Below are 17886 nucleotides of genomic sequence, written 5' to 3' on the forward strand. Positions count from 1 at the left end.
TCAACACCAGTACTACAGTGGTATCATCTTCATGTAGCTAATACTGGAACTGATTATCTGGGGCTTGTAACTGTCATCAACAGTACGTACTACAGTGGTATCATCTTCATGTAGCTAATACTGGAACTGATTATCTGGGGCTTGTAACTGTCATCAACAGTACATACTACAGTGGTATCATCTTCATGTAGCTAATACTGGAACTGATTATCTGGGGCTTGTAACTGTCATCAACAGTACTATAGTGGTATCATCTTCATGTAACTTACACTAGAACATGCACATTTCCACAGTTTCAACTGAATGATTCTGGATGAGTTAAATAATGCATGTTTTATGGTTGAAGGCTATTTGACAACTGACAAAAAAGGTATCACTTTGGGTATACAATGCTATCACTTTGGACTGCCAGGCACAATGTCTTGCCTAAAACATGTGGATATTCTACACAGTGAGTGAGCATCATTTTCAAGAGGTACAAATTTCTTTACACAAGCATCCCCATCCCCCTACACCCACACCCCCAAGAAAAAAAAACACCAAAAAATGAACACAAACTATTACCTTTTTGAAACTTTTCTTTTAAACACTTACTCCGGCCTTTTCAATTCTTCAGCACATCACATCTGAATCTGACACCTGATGAACCCACCAGCCCCGACAATAAATGTGTTTTTTGTTGTCGTTTTTTTTCCATGTCTACCATGCACACAAAGTTTGTCTAAATCTCTGAAGTGGAGCACCCTCAACTCCTAACCTTCATCCCTGCAATGTTACACACACCTATCTGAGTGCCAAATAATAGATATCTTCACACATTTCTGAGAGTGTGCTGCCACAAAAATACAGGCTACAGTTAATCCATACGACCCCAGATCTTCCTTTCTCCACATCCAACCACAGCTTCTGTTCCTGCATATTCCAAATCACCACCTGTTTGTGAACAACAAAATCCCCTCAACTGCTCCAATTGGGTTTCTCCAAAAATCCCCAGGCCATGTGGGCGATTTTCACATCATGAACAGCGTACAGGCTACAGAATGCTGTATACTGTAGGGACAACACAACCACTGATACAATTCCTGCAGTCCAAACCACTCAAACAAGACACTGTGTAAAAAAAAAAAATCATGCAATGCTGAATAAAAACAGTGACAAACTGAACATTCATAAACAAAAAGCATACAATGAGCATTCCAATCCACAAAAAAAATAAAATAAAATAAAATAAAATGCCAAAATTTCTTCAATTTAACTAAAAAGCATTTTGCACATGATGAATATCATTTTCTTGGCAAAAGAAAGGTTATAAATTTTCCATTTTTCTCACAGGATAAAATCAAACGATTTAAACGCCATCAAGCCTCCCCATGTAGGTTCATTCATTCTTTAAAACCCATCTTAACCAACAATAATCAGAAACAGCAAAGAAACATAAGACAATGAAGCTGTGTCAAATGACAATATCCATTACACCACATGAGCACAGAAATGGGGCCTTCCTTTACATCGTCCCTGTTTTACTAGTATCCAGGATATAAAAATACCTTGATACAGTGTGTAATTATTGTTCTCTACCACCCCCTTACTAGCTAAACAGCCTCTGATCACTGATAAATGGGGGGAAAGGTTTCTCATGTCTTGTGGACAAAAAAATAATTTTTCCTCTTGTTTTTTTGTTGTTGTTGTTTTTTTCACATGTTGCTGTCACTGTAAAAACTATCTACCACAGGGAGGGAGATACACTGTACCATTCCTACAGAATAATTCAGAAAAAAGGGGTCTATGCCTGTTACAAACTTCAACAGTATTCTTTAAATACTGACTCCCTAAAAGTGATCATACAGTGTAAAGACGTTTCCATAATGTGCCCAAGAACAGACTATGTGCATTGTTATACAGTATACCAGTACATCCTACAAATTTTAACGGTATCTGACACCAGTCTGAATATCAACTCATTGCAGACCACCCACAATCTGTTCTTCTTCCTTCCCAACAGTCTTCCATCCAAACAATGAAAGTTTCAGTTTCAGTAGCTCAAGGAGGCGTCACTGCATTCGGACAAATCCATATACGCTACACCACATCTGCCAAACAGATGCCTGACCAGCAGCGTAACCCAACACGCTTTGAAAACATCACTGGAAATATCTCCTAATCATTTAAGCACATTTTCTTTCTTGATGGCTCATAACTGAACACACAATGTAAAAAAAAAAAAAAAAAAAAACTCAACTAAAAACACCTCCTGATCATTTAAACACGTTTTCTTTGTTGATAGTTCACAACTGAACATACAACAACAAAAAACTGAAAATACATCCAAATTATTCAAGCAATATTTCTTTGTTAATAGCTGATAATGGAACATACAGTTTATCTTTAATGGAAAAAAACTAAAAAGACCTCCTGATTATACAGTTGTTTTTTTTTTGGTTTGGTTTTTTTTTTGGCAAGTTCATCACAGTTTCGACATGCGTTTCCTCCAACACCTGTCCACTGTCCCTCCCACCACCTAGCAACCAGTGAACGTACACACCTTCAGCTTCCTACCCAAAATGTAATGGACCAAGAGCACACACCAAAATAAACTGAGATCAGGTCAGAGACTGATACACTGTAAATAGCCTGAACTGATTTCCTGGGTAAGAGAGACAGGCAAACCCATGCCTCAGAGTAGGACAGAAGGCATTGAGACAATCATGCCATTTCAAAGAAATACAATCAAGACCCAACTTTAGAAATAAAAACAACTGTGTTGACAAACATTTAACCATACATACACTATTTCTCAGATGTACTCAAGACCTGGAAAACTTCTCTCTTTTTTTTTTTTTTATCATGCACAAAGTCCCTTTTTTTTTTTTTAGTTAATATTTTAATCTCCATTGAGTCAAGCAGACCCAAACCAGAGTACCCTGAGCAAAACCTTACTGTCATAGCATAAATATTTTAATACAGGACAGTCATGGTACTTCACTATTCCTGGCACCACAGGCTGTACTTGTATTTGTATTTCTTTTTATCACAACAGATTTCTCTGTGTGAAATTCAGGCTGCTCTCCCCAGTTATCCACTCCTTTATTTAATAATATTATAATCATCATACAGTCCTGGAGGGGAAAAAAATTCAGCACATATCTTTGGCTCAATGCACGCAAGATCAGTACAAATTCACTACACAAAACAACACAATCTCCCATGGTCAACAAACACAATACCTGGACTGATTTACAATTCTGTGCTTACTGATTCTAAAGAATAAAGCAGTTACAGTCAAACAGAAATAAAAACTGGTAATTGGACTTTCAGAATTCAGGCACTTCATTAACTCAATCCTGTTTTTGAAAAATGATAAAAACGTTATTCAGGAAGTCGTGCTGTGTCTTATGTTCCGAGTCATATCACACAAAGCATATTAATTTTTTACTTTGCTGCTCTGGTCCAGCCGACCACACAGGCCATATCAGGACTGACCAACAAATATATAAAAATAGAGGGCGCTAGTCAAGGGGGAGGTAACCTACTTTGGGAGGTTATCGGCCGTAGCTACTTTCATTTTCTCCGCATAGGCGAGTAGTAGTTTGCAAAGGACAGGAATCAGACCCCTGCCGGAGTCTGCACTAGTGGGTCACAGTTAAGTATATGTAGTTAAGTTAAAAATTATAGCCCAGCACAATTCTCTTCACACCATGTGTACCAGGACTGGAAACTTGCAGAAAGCCCTGAGGGCTGTGTGCTGACTGTGCCGAGTTCCGCTGGCCCAGAGTGGACAAGTTTTCATAGTCAGAAACCTGCTGTGGAAATCACACTTATCTCACACCTGGCCTGGGTGCCTTTTAAATGATGACGTCAACATGAGGTCCACATTAAATTGTGTGTGTGTGTGTGTGCAAGACAAAGGGGCAGGCCCAATCTGAATCAGTCCATGTCAGACACCACACACGGCAACTGACTGTTCACTTCTTTTTCTTTCTATTCCATACAGTAGTGCTGTACACGGTAAAGGTTTTCATATCCACTGACCTTAGTGCACCACATTCACACCACCTGAAACTCCTGCCATTTTTTTCCTTCTCTGCAGCACTATCTGCATCATTTCCTTTCAAAAACTGAACTACATGGCATAGCTGTCATGGCAGTTAAGTGTCCATGTTGTTAAGTACCAAATTACTTTACACGTATACTGTCACTGTATAACTGTGTCTAATGCTTTTCATACTTCAATGGCAAGGAATAAAAAAATTAAAAAACTTTAAAAAAAACCAAAAAAAAACCACACACGCTTCATATCTTTCTACAATGCTTTCAAACCTCCACCCCCACATGACACCAACAGCTATTAAAACAGTAAGCTGATCATGGCATACTAAACAATATGGACTTTTTCCAATAAAACTTTAATCTACAATTTATGTACCAGTTCACGATGCTGTAATGCACCTTTCTCCAAACATTCAGTATCATAACACAGTTGTCGTTTTTTTCAATCACTCACGTACTGAAAAGGATCAATGCTGACCACTGCTGACTGCAAAGCTGAGATTCAGCGACAACAACAATAATAATGAATGTCCTGTGTGTCTGCAGCTCCCAGTTTCATACAACTGGTTTTCTGCTCCTGCCTTTCAATCCTACACTCCTTACTCTCTCTCTCTCTCTGTGCATTGTAATGTCCCTTCAAACTGTCCACAAAACAACATGTCAAATAGTACAACCCACAATTCTACGACCGCAGGACAAAGAGAACCAGAAAAAGAAAAAAAAAAAAAAAAAACACAGAAAGCAAGACTAGGATAACAACACACCAAACAAAAACCCACAACACTGATGAGGTTTAAAGTCTGGGAGGACCGAACACGCATACATCTGTCGGTACAATGTCACATGGAGCTCACTGTCCAATACAGTGACACGTCATAGGGGTGGAGAGAAGACAGTGACATGTCATAGGGGTGGAGAGAAGACAGTGACGTGTCATAGGGGTGGAGAGAAGACAGTGACATGACATAGGGATGGAGAGAAGACAGTGACATGTCACAGAGGGTGGAGAGAAGACAGTGACGTGTCACATGGGTGGAGAGAAGACAGTGACATGTCATAGGGATGGAGAGAAGACAGTGACATGACATAGGGATGGAGAGAAGACAGTGACATGTCATAGGGATGGAGAGAAGACAGTGACATGTCATAGGGGTGGAGAGAAGACAGTGACATGACATAGGGATGGCGAGAAGACAGTGACATGTCACCGAGGGTGGAGAGAAGACAGTGACATGTCATAGGGGTGGAGAGAAGACAGTGACATGTCACAGAGGGTGGAGAGAAGACAGTGACATGTCATAGGGGTGGAGAGAAGACAGTGACATGTCAGAGGTGGAGAGAAGACAGTGACATGTCATAGGGGTGGAGAGAAGACAGTGACATGTCATAGGGGTGGAGAGAAGACAGTGACATGACATAGGGATGGAGAGAAGACAGTGACATGTCATAGGGGTGGAGAGAAGACAGTGACATGTCACAGAGGGTGGAGAGAAGACAGTGACGTGTCATATGGGTGGAGAGAAGACAGTGACATGTCATATGGGTGGAGAGAAGACAGTGACATGTCATAGGGGTGGAGAGAAGACAGTGAATGTCACAGGGGTGTAGAGAAGACAGTGACATGTCATAGGGGTGGAGAGAAGACAGTGACGTGTCATATGGGTGGAGAGAAGACAGTGACATGTCATAGGGTGGAGAGAAGACAGTGACATGTCATAGGGGTGGAGAGAAGACAGTGACATGTCATAGGGGTGGAGAGAAGACAGTGACATGTCATAAAGGTGGAGAAAAAACGGCCACAAGTCACAGTAATGTCAGTGTCACGAGGAGACGGCAGTGCCATTCTGCAGGCAGACAGGGTGGGAGAAGAACGAAGGCTCAGCGGCCGAGACGACAATGACGCTGTCTGTGGTGGTGGTGGAGTGGTTCGAACCAGTAGGTGACTGCGTGTAAACGACTGTCTTGACCTTCACCTCCTGGCAACACTCCTCCTCCTCCTCATCATCATCATCCATGTCCTCATCCCCCTCCTCCTCCTCATCCTCCTCGTCACTGTCCTCCTCTTCCATCTCCTCCTCCTCCTCCTCCTCGGCTACCATCCCCTCTGTAGACGACGCCTGTGTCCCTGAATCTCCCTTCTCCCAAACGTCTCTCTCGTCCCCATCTTCCACTTCCATCACGTTCACAAATCCACACCCCGCCTCCTCCTCCTCCATCTCCGCTTTCACCGCTTTCTGTTCCACCTTGACGGCTGCCCCTTTCGTCTCTGAGGCACTGCTGCCCGGGACTCTGTGGCAAGCACTTGGCTTGTCAACGACGAGATAGGTAGGGGATTCCACCTTCACCTTGACGTCCTGGGGCGACTGCAAGGAGTGCGCCCGGCAGGTGTTGCAGACATAGTCATCCTCCTCAGTGATCTCCTCCTTGCCCAGGCCGACGCACAGCAGGTGGAACCATAGCTCGCAGGCGTCGCACTGCACCCAGTTCACCGCCTCACCTGCAGTCAGGAGAGCAGTGACACTGTGAGCTTACCTTTGTCATCACAGGGGGGTTGTGTGCTGTCACACTGAGTGAGTCAGTGTGAAAGTGTGTGTGTATATGTGTGTGTGAGTGTGAGTGTGGGTGTGTGTGTTTGGGTATATGTGTGAGAGAGAGAGCAAGAGTGAGTGAAGGGGTGACTGAAAGTATGAAAGTAATTTTGAATCTGACAGAAGGTTTGTGAGTGTGAGTGTCTGTGTGGGAGAAATTCATGAATGTGAGAGGGAAGGGTGTGCTTGTGTAAGAGTCAGAGAGTGAGTCAGAATGTGAGAGAGAAGAGAAAAGAACAAGAACAAAAACTTTAATCTCCAGGCCTCTGGCCCCTAGAAAGAGGTAAAAAATACACAATATGGTGATCACATAGCGACAACACAATGGTAAATACATACTAACTTAAACCTGTAGAACAAAAGTGCTTCTTGTGCGCTGTAAATTAATTCTAAATATCTTCATTGCTGTCAACGAATTCCTGTCTTATCTTCAGGGCATTAAATATATAAACACAGAGTTTACAAATACTGTAAATTGAACCATTCTTCAGCAAGTGAACCTACGACTGATCTTCAGAGTTCAGATGTTTTTGGTTTAAGTTACTGTAGCGGTCACAACTGTTTACAAAATCATTTTCATCTTTGACCATGTTACGTTTACATGCGTGATTCGAACTACATTTGAATTTTCTCCTGAAAAATGATCCATTCACTGGGAACAAATCAAGTCGTAATTTTATCAAGCAGTCTATAAAACATTTTTTACCCACAAAGTCAAAATATTGCTCACGCTGAAAACCAGTTTTGAACAGTCTGTAGTTATGTTATCTATCTTAGATATTACTGACTCATCCCACTCTTTCATTCTTTGCTTAAATAATGACAAAAATGTTTGCTCACAACCAATGCCCTGTTGCAACCAGACATACCCAAATCCAAGTCTAAATAAAGCATTTTTGACAAAAGACACCCCAGCATTTTTTTCCCCTTTTGTCCATGTTAAACAACATCAAATATGCCTGTCTAGGTAATCAGTGCACATTTATATTCAACAACCTTAACCAGTACCTGATGCACCTCATAGCACTATTTACATACAGTGGATAACGTCCTAATTCTCTGTATGCAAACTTGTTTGGTACTCTCAGTAGTATGTTCAAAAAACGTTTACATGCAAAGGAATGAACCTTCTCAATATCATCAAGTCTGTTGAGACCCCACATCTCAGAAGCATACAAAAGAATGGGTTGTACCTTAGCATCAAATATTTTGAAAAAACACCGTTTGGAAATATCATTCAGCTTCATTATATATCTTATACAGTCAACACATGTATGTTTGCCTTTTACTGCTAAGGTCTCTACTCCTCTATTTATACTCATTCTTGTCGTAAAAACAAACCCTAGATAATTATATTCATTCACTAGTTCTGGAGCATTTCCATCGAGATTCCACTTTTCATTTCTTCCCAAAAAGCCACCCTTTCAAAAAACCATTACTTTAGTCTTGTCAGTATTAACACTCAAGAAGAATTTTTTACATGCATTATTCAGAATATAAATTTGATTTTGCAGACCAATCGCAGTGTTAGATAGCAGTACAATATCATCTGAGAACAGCGTGTGTGTGAGAGAGAGAGAGAGAGAGTCAGTAAGTAGGTGAGAGCAAGAGTGTGTGTGTGAGTGTGCACGTGTGTGTGTGTATAATGATGCTGAGGTGGTGCTGTTCAGACTGACTCCTTCCCTGTGAATTCTACCACATTACTTAGCATCTTCCTTGTGGCTCAGGATTCTTTTATGCATCTTGACAACACACGTGTAAATTTATCCTGGCTGTTGCTTTAAGACTTATGTTGTACAATCTTTAAATAAACTATCTTTCTAACTTCATACTAATTTCTTCTAAGTCATCTTCAACACGTGATGAATGCTATGACAAGATATCCAACAACAATTGTTATGAAAAAAAAAAAAAAGTTATAACACTAAAAGTAAGTTATTCACCTATAGGCCTCAAACTCTCGGTGGCAGAGCAGTCCCCATCATTATCATCACTGACAAACATTGACAATTGTCTGAACATTTTTTTTTTAACTCTTTCTGTACGATGGGCCCTAATCAAGGCCCTACTGTTTACAACCGTTTCAGACAAAGTAGCCCGATTGGGGCTTTAGATATAGTTTTAAATTTTTGGAGTGGTACCTAACTTCCATAATGACATCCAACAATATCTTAACAGACCTTTCCACTCTCATCTGCAACCAATAAACGTTGCTGTCCTGGCGAGCTGGAGAGTTATTTCCGCAGTGACTGGTTCACGTGAACAGGGCATGTCAACAATGGTGTCTGAATTTAATCTGTTTCAAACTTTATGTGCTATCCTGGATTCGTTTATAAGTCATCAGTATATGCAAATTTCGAACAAAAAATATGGATACTTTCACCATCTAACTGTATGATAGCATACGAAGGGAGAAATTTTTATATTTTGTCCACAACCAACTTATTATGTTACTTATCAGTCTGGAAGTTTTCAGCTCATAAATTCAAACATTTGTTTTTTGGCAGTTTCATTTCTTACCCATACAAACAAGTCATCTGTGGGAAAGTCAGGGGAACTAACTGGCAGTACTGAGTGCAGTAAATGATAATAATAAAAGTAAGTTATTTACCTATGGGTCTTAAGCACTTGGCTGCAGAGCAGTCCTCGTCGTTGTCATCGCTGTCCTTGCCGTTGGCCTCATCGGTCTCCTTCTTCACCTTCACCTTCCTCACCTTCTTCTTCTTCACAGGCTCCTCCTTCACCCCCTCCACCTTCACCTTCAGCTTCTTCTTCTTCAGGCTGTTGGCCAGCAGTCGCGCTTTCACTTTGCCTGCCGACAGCCAAGGGATACACGCGTCCAAAAACATGACACCTTAGCATGGAACACACGTAAGATTCAGCGGAACACTTTGTGCGTCCAAAATCACCACAACTTTGCATGGAATGCACAACGGATTCAGGGGAACACTTTGTAAGTGGGCAGTCAACAACAACAACGAAAACTTTTTATTCTTAACTGGGTAATTAAGATAACGGGTCAGAGCAAAGCAGTACCTAGGAAGACAGTATCATCACAGAAAGTCAGTCTTGGATTTGAGCAGATCACACACAACCAGAGTGTTAAAAAATGATTTTAAAAAATAGATCTTTAAAAATGGATCTGGCCAAACCTTTTAGAAATAAATTCTGTCAACTGTTCATTAACAGCAAACAAATGTTCAGCAAGAAGCAACACCTCAAAGGAGTTGGCTCCCTTGACAACAGCACTATGAACGCTTGTTTCCTGGCACCCAGAGGAAATGGCCAAATACAAGACACTTCTCAGATCAGATAACTCATCGTGTGCCTGAAGTCACACAGGCATCCATGGGAAATAGCCTGAATACAATACACTTCTCAGATCAGAAAATAATAAATATTCTGCCGAAAGTCACACAGATTTTGGGTGGTGGTTGTGTCACAGTGTGTGTTCACATGCGCATTAACATACATAAACAATTTCATACACTTACACTGTTGTTAGTGTGTCTTTCCCTGCAGCTCTAACTAGATTCAACGATACGTGTGCCATGAATAAGATAAATGTAGGAGTAAAAATTACCAGGAGATACCAACTCACTGGCGGTAACATTTTGAAAACAGTTTGACAACACTCACAATACACACATGTGAGCCAGCAACCACACAATACATGCACACACTGCTATCCCTACTTCCTACCTTACCTTAACAAAAAAACCAAAAAAATTAAAAGAATAAAAACAATTTCAAACATATATAACTGAAGAATACTTATTATCCAAAAATTAATAAATAAATGAATAAATAAATAAAAGAAATAAATAAAAAAGGTGAGAAAACCAGGAGGAGGAGGAGGTGCAGGAGAGAGGAGAAAAGAGGACAGAGCGAGGAGGGAGTGGAAGAAGGGGTGTGAACTCACCGACAGGCACCTGGAAGCCGGTCTTGTTAACCTTGACCTGAACCTTGACCTTGTCTCCCTTCTGCTGCTTCCACTTCCTCTTGACGGCCTTCACCTCTGCCCCGGGCTCCACCTTCACCTTCTTCTCCACCGGCCCCACCCTGTCCTCCCCCCCGGCCTCCTTCCCCACCTTCTTCCGTTTCAGTTTCTTGGCCTCGGCCTTCACCTTCACCTTGCCCCCCTTCAGTCCGTCCTTGTTCTTCACACGCTTCACCTTCACCGTTTTCTTCTCCCCCCGGCCCTCCTTCGTTCCTCCACCCACCATGCTCTCCGAGTCCTGACAGACAGAAACAGACATCATCATCTTGTACTGTATAGTCTATTGTGTCTCGTTGTGCTGCATGTCTATTGTTTTATCATACACTGAAGTCTATTGTGATGAAATCTGTAATCATCAGGTTGTTACAGCATTTTTTTTTTTTTTTTACAACCAACTACCAAATCAAACCACAAATCTGTGATAAAGATAACCAACATGTTTACAGATCATCACATCGAAACAACAAACTTTTCAACACCCCATCCAAGCACAGACCACACACACAACTGTCCCCCACCCCATCACCACACAAACAACAGGCCCCACCCTGCCGACCTGTCAGTCAGTCAGTCAGTCTCCACCCACTGACAAGCGCTACAGCCAAGTGGTTAAAGCATTGGGCTTCTAGTCTGAGGGTCCCTGGTTTGAATCTCAGTAACAGCACCTGGTGGGTAAAGGGTGGAGATTTTTCCACTCTCCCAGGTCAACATATTATGTTCAGACCTGCTAGTGCCTGAACCTTTTTCGTGTGTAAACACACGCAAAAGATCATATACGTATGTTAAGATCCTGTAATCCATGTCAGCGTTCAATATATTATGGAAACCAGAACATACCCAGCACGCACAGCCCCGAAAACAGAGTATGGCTGCCTACATGGCGGGGTATATAAACAAAATCGTCATACACATAAAATGTTACATGTCTGAGTGTATATGTGTACGGGCCTAAAGTCTGATTGAATGACACAGGAAACGAATGATAAGCGCCCCCGCACAGGCAGCCGTCAGTCGGCTCTAACCAGGTAGGCAGTCTGTTGTGCAAATGCCCCAGAGTTTGTAAAGCGCTTTGAGCTTGGTCTCCAACTGAGGATAGGCGCTATATCAAGTATCCATATCATCATCATCGACATCATCACCATCGTCATCATCATCATCATCACTGACCTGGAAGTCGAGGTAGTGGGGGTCAGCGTGCACGTGGCAGGCCTGCAGCAGCTTCCAGATGTGCTGCGTCTCGTCCAGGGTCACCTCCAGCAGGTCGCCCTCCATCATCAGCTCCTCCAGCTGGGCACGCAGGGTGTCCGACATCTCCATCACTGGCCACTCGTAACCCCCACCACCACCCACTGTGCCCCCAGGGGGGCTCTTCCGCACACACTTCCTGGGGGATCCATCTGGAACATGGGGAGGGAAGGAAATGAGGGTGTGTGTTGTCATAGGTTAACATCTTCCAGGATGTGTGTGTTATTAATCAGCTTCTTCCAGGGTGTGTGTGTGTTATTAATCAACCTCTTTGTAGGTGTGTGTCATAAATCAACATCTTCCAGGGTGTGTGTGTTATAAAGAAAAACATCTTCCAGGGTGTGTGTGTTATAAAGAAAAACATCTTCCAGGGTGTGTGTGTTATAAAGAAAAACATCTTCCAGAGTGTGTGTTATACTATATAAATCAACATCTTCCAGGATGTGTGCAAAAATCAATTTGTTATTTTTCGACACCTTCCTGCGGGGGTGTTATTCATCAACATCTTCCAGACTGTGTGTTGTAAATTTCTACGGGGTGTGTCATAAATCGAGATCTTTGAGGGTGCCTGTTATAAATCAACACAGCTTTGAGGGCATATGTTATTAACATCTTTGAGGGTGTGTTATCAACATCTTCAAGGGGGTGTGTTGTAAGTCAGCATCTTATGTATCTGGGGGGAAAGTGTGAGTGAGAGTGAATGGGTAAGTGGGTGGGTGTGTTAATGAGAGTGCGAGTGCTGGCAGGCAGACCTGTCAACCCCCAGAAAGACCTGTCAATAACATTTCAGACAAAAGTGTCAACGGCAAATGCCACTTGTCAGCAGCACACCAATATATTTTCTGCAAAAGACATAGACGTGTGTTCATAATGAAAGGCCCAGTTATCATATGCTCTGCTGCTGATCCAATGAATTCCTGTGCTAAACATTTCAGTATCACTGTCATTTTAATTCTCACAGAGCTGTACTGTCTGGCACTGTTGCTTGCTGGAAACATGTGCTGAAACACTTTCCAGAATGGTCCGCCAGACTGAGTGGTACATTGTGTGTGTGAACCAGGAACAAAGCAAAAGGAGGAGTTTGTATTATACTCCATGTTTGGTGTTACATATACTTACCATGTCAAACTGATGCAAAGTAGGCCTATCGGTTTGCTCTGCTTGGCCAAATTTCGTGCGCCTAACAGTGAAAAGACGAGCCGTCTTGCCCGGTCCACTCTTAGCCAATCAAATGCCTCTAAAAGCTATAAGCGCTGAATCATTCCTTTGGCCAAGGCTCTCCACGCCATCTTTACAGGTTTACAAAGCAAATCATGTTTCAGCATGGATTGCATCTTGTTCTTGTGGAGAAATACTTGGGCAACTGAAAAAAAAACAACTGGCAATGCTTCATGTTGCAGCACTGCCAATTCTTCAATGGCAATTTGACTTCCATTTCACGTGTACCGAATGAGAAGTTACACTTGGTTCAAATTATTAAAAGTAAATGTTCACTGGCCAAGGACAGTGAGTCAACCACTTTGCCTGTGAGTGTCAATTTTGAACAGGTCTGAGAAGAGGGAGTGGAAAGTAATTTTTTTTTTCAACTGAGCAAAGCCTTTACTACACAACTGTAACAGTGTAGTAAAATGCACTCAACCGTAGCAAATTCCATTCAAAAGGTAGCAGCTGGCATGCCTGCGTTTGAGAAAGAGAGAGTGAGTAAGCGATTAAATGTGTGTGTGCACACATGCACACGTGTGCATATGTGTACCATGTATGCATGCATGTGTCCCTGGGGGTACTTTTACCCCTTTCCCAACCTCTTTTCTAAGCAGAACTCCAGTGCACAAGAAACAATCTTTACATGATGCGCAGTAGAAATTATGACAATAACAATTTTTGCAATGACACAGGAATCAAAAAAGATAACTTTACAGATACCACAATTCTTTCAAGCAGCTGCTGTACCCATTACACAACAACAACATCATCTCTCAATCCAAACGACAGCTGCACAAGAAAACGTCACAGACAACAAAACTCACTGGGAGCCATTTTGGAGACGGAGGAGTAAGCATGTTCAGACGACATGCCCAGCGAGGCCATGACTGGGATGTCCACTTCAGCACCAATATCCTCAGCCAGAGATTCATCATCGTGCCGAGACGACCCCAGCCCTGACCGGGCCCCTAAGGGTGACAAGGAGACGTCTTCATCCAAAGGAGACATGCTGCCATTGGTTGCCGTGCCACAGGAGCCATTGCTTGGGGAATGGCCGAACGCTGACTGTGTCACAGACGCCAAGTGGCCCTGAAGTTCTGGGTTGGAGGCAGCTTTCCTAAGCTCTGCGCTGATTATTTTTTCCGTCTTCTCCCTGGCAACCTGCAAAATCATAAAATGACTTTATATGACATGTGAAAAATTCTATCACTCATGACATTTGTCTGTACCTCCTTTTAAATTCTGCTCATTTCTGCCCATGATGGTGATCCTACTACACAACCAGACCTCTTAAAAAAAAATTTCTGATAATCCACTTACACAGGAATATGAAATATACATAGGGATGGCTAAGGTCTCTGATAAGCAGCAGCTCCTGTTCAAGGCTAAACTCTTTTTCTCCACCCTTTTCGCTCCTCCCCCTTCACTGGGAACAGTGCGTCACCAACAAAGAAGCCAGCAGACAGCCATCAACAACATCGTAAACCAAAAGAAACAGAGCTGATAGGAGGCTGGGCCAGATGGACACCACCAGAGAAAACAAGTAGAAACAGTCCACCAGGCACATGGACAGAACAACTGTGGAAGAGGAGATGGAAACTCCTTCTGCGTTCACTCGTATGCACACGAGTGGGCTTTTACATGTATGACCGTTTTTACCCCGCCATGTAGGCAGCCATACTCCGTTTTCTGGAGTGTGCATGCTGGGTATGTTCTTGTTTCCATAACCCACCGAACGCTTACATGGATTACAGGATCTGTAACGTGCGTATTTGATCTTCTGCTTGCATATACACATGAAGGGGGTTCAGGCACTAGCAGGTCTGCACATGTTGACCTGGGAGATCGTAAAAATCTCCACCCTTTACCCACCAGGCGCCGTCACCGTGATTCGAACCCGGGACCCTCAGACTGACAGTCCAACGCTTTAACCACTCGGCTATTGCGCCCGTCAGAGATGGAAACAAAAAAAGTCAGACTCTGGAACGAAATCAGCTGACTCACTCAAGACGGAAATGACCAGAGAAGATTTGTCGGCACATTACACTTCAGACAGTGCAGAGAGGACTAAGACAGACAGACAGCAGCGGGTGCTCACCTTTTCTTTTCTTTTTTTTGTGGCCTCAGTCGCATGCAAGTCATGGAGCACATGTATTTTTTTGCTTTTCGTTTTTTTTATTTTTAAATGCTCTACATGTGACTTTATTCATTGGCTGAAATAAATAAATAAATAGATAGATAAATAAATAAAAAGAAAGGAAATGATTGCGAAAAATTAAAAACAGAAAATATGAACACATTTGGAAATAAAGATAAATAAACGGCATAGAGACAGATCCACTCATACTCCTTTTTGTGTGTGCTTTTTTTCATGAGAGCCATTTGTTGCCATCTTTAATGCATACCGGTTCCTTACACATGTCTGGGTTTTTTAATGCTCCAGTGTGTGATGCATGAGACTGTTTCATCCACTCCTCTATCAAATGTTTCCTGTGTATCTTTGCATACAGCTGTTTGTTTATGTACATCAAAAATAGATAAAATAAGCAAGTAAATAACAGTACCGGATCAAACAATGATACTACTACTATCACTACCACCACCACCACTACTACTAATGTTAATGATGATAAAAGTAATAAGAATAATAACGATAACAAAGGGAATGCAAATGTTAGAAGGAGAATAAGAAACAGAAGAAGAATTATTGTTTGTGTTTTAACAGGTTCTGACCTGTTCCTGGCGGCGCTGGGACAGCACAGACAGCGTGGCCAGGGCGCCGGCCAGCTGTGGGGTGGTCAGCATCTGCTGGGCACGGTCCTGCCAGGCCATGGCGCGCTCCGTCAGACACTGCAGGGCCTCCCCCTCCGCCAGCCGCACCGGCAGCTTCTGCAGCGACACCAGCAGCGACAGGATCGTCTCCAGCCGCGGCCGCCGAGACTGCAGGCACAACGGGCACAGGAACTTGAAGTCCCGCGACGTCTGGAGCAGGGGTGTCTGCTGGCCTGGCTTGGTCTTGCCTGCCGCTGCTGCCGACTTGGGCAAGGGGACACAGGTACCTGGTCACAGAAAGGCAACAGTGGTTGCAGTGACTTGTTCAGCCAAAAGTCAGGAACGGTCAACAACACCAAAGGAGAGCAGAGGGCGAGACGAAGTTCACAAAACATCAAATAAAACGTCACAAACAGATGCAAACAATATAAGATACATGAATCAGCAGACGAAAACGTCTCAGAAAGCCGCAACAAACAACAAACATGCTTGAAAATAATATTTCTAATGCATAAAAGGTTGACAAAGACAGAGCAAATCAATAATGTCACTTATCTAAAAAATGGCAGCCATTGAGAATGATTGTTTACCTCCTGCCAGAAACAGCATTTCACTGGCTAGCAGATGGCGGTCTAATAGTGAGATGTATCACTGAGTTGCCGCGATAAATTTTGGCCAAGAAGAGCAAACGGATAGGCCTGGTTGGCATCAGTCTGACATGGTACAGTATATGACACCAAAATAATACATTCAAATGGAAATCTTAGTAAGTTAAATAAAAAATTGTTTCGTTTCGTTTTCTCAATGTATTTACAAGCTCTCTCCTAATCACACACTGTTCATATCACCTCCCTGTTGGGTGTACAATTTGCTCACAAGGCATTGTAACAACAGTCAAAGAAATCGCACATACACAAAAATAAAGCACAAAAATATTCCAGCACACAGTCTTTCTCTCTCACTACATATATCAGAATATGTTGATTACATCTTTTTCTGAAACCCACAAGACCTCAATAAATAAATAATAATAAACTTCTGATTCTACATCCAACTCCAGAAGCTCGACACAAAGTAAGCAAGCCATCACCATATTTATTCCTGCAGTGACTAACTACTGCAAGCAACAGACACGAACAATGTCACCATCTGATTTAATCCTGCAGTGACTAACTACTGCAAGCAACAGACACGAACAATGTCACCATCTGATTTAATCCTGCAGTGACTAACTACTGCAAGCAACAGACACGAACAATGTCACCATCCGATTTAATCCTGCAGTGACTAACTACTGTAAGCAACAGACATGAACAATGTCACCATCTGATTTAATCCTGCAGTGACTAACTACTGTAAGCAACAGACATGAACAATGTCACCATCTGATTTAATCCTGCAGTGACTAACTACTGCAAGCAACAGACACGAACAATGTCACCATCTGATTTAATCCTGCAGTGACTAACTACTGCAAGCAACAGACACGAACAATGTCACCATCTGATTTAATCCTGCAGTGACTAACTACTGCAAGCAACAGACACGAACAATGTCACCATCTGATTTAATCCTGCAGTGACTAACTACTGTAAGCAACAGACATGAACAATGTCATCATCTGATTGACTCCTGCAGTGACTAACTACTGTAAGCAACAGACATGAACAATGTCATCATCTGATTGACTCCTGCAGTGACTAACTACTACTGTAAGCAACAGAGAGAGCCAAGGCACGCCCCTCACCGTGGAACCAGTCCTTGCAGAGCTCACACTGCAGCATGAAGCCAGCGGCCCCCTTGCGGCAGATGCAGTACTGGTTGTTGCCCTCTCCCCCGTTGGCCTTCTCCATGTTGCGGGTCCTCAGGTCACGCATCATGTCCACCTCCCGACCCTCCATCAGCTTGAACGTCGCCAGCTGTCACACACACATTCAAGTCAACGCACCTCATCAGAGTGACCAACTTCGTTCACATCACATGAGTGAAGAAGACTACATCAGTTAAGTTTCCATCAGAAACCCTGTCTAA

At 42.6% G+C, this 17886-nt stretch overlaps 1 protein-coding gene across 3 annotated transcripts in view; it reads right to left on the reverse strand.

Annotated features, from left to right (window-relative positions):
• Positions 1-2439: 2439 nt before the first annotated feature.
• The window catches only part of LOC143300064 (lysine-specific demethylase 5A-like), a 54296-nt gene continuing 38849 nt past the window's right edge, over positions 2440-17886 (reverse strand). For all 3 annotated transcript variants that reach the window (XM_076613623.1, XM_076613621.1, XM_076613620.1), the window contains 7 exons: positions 17603-17774; positions 15817-16142; positions 13908-14244; positions 11803-12032; positions 10558-10873; positions 9247-9447; positions 2440-6544 (listed from right to left, as the gene is read on the reverse strand). In XM_076613623.1, the coding sequence (XP_076469738.1) occupies positions 5868-6544; positions 9247-9447; positions 10558-10873; positions 11803-12032; positions 13908-14244; positions 15817-16142; positions 17603-17774 (2259 nt within the window). In that variant the 3' untranslated portion in view covers positions 2440-5867. The remainder of the gene's footprint in view (positions 6545-9246; positions 9448-10557; positions 10874-11802; positions 12033-13907; positions 14245-15816; positions 16143-17602; positions 17775-17886) is intronic.

Source organism: Babylonia areolata, chromosome 25, assembly GCF_041734735.1.
Source record: "Babylonia areolata isolate BAREFJ2019XMU chromosome 25, ASM4173473v1, whole genome shotgun sequence".
In the NCBI taxonomy this organism is placed as follows: Eukaryota; Metazoa; Mollusca; class Gastropoda; order Neogastropoda; family Buccinidae; genus Babylonia; species Babylonia areolata.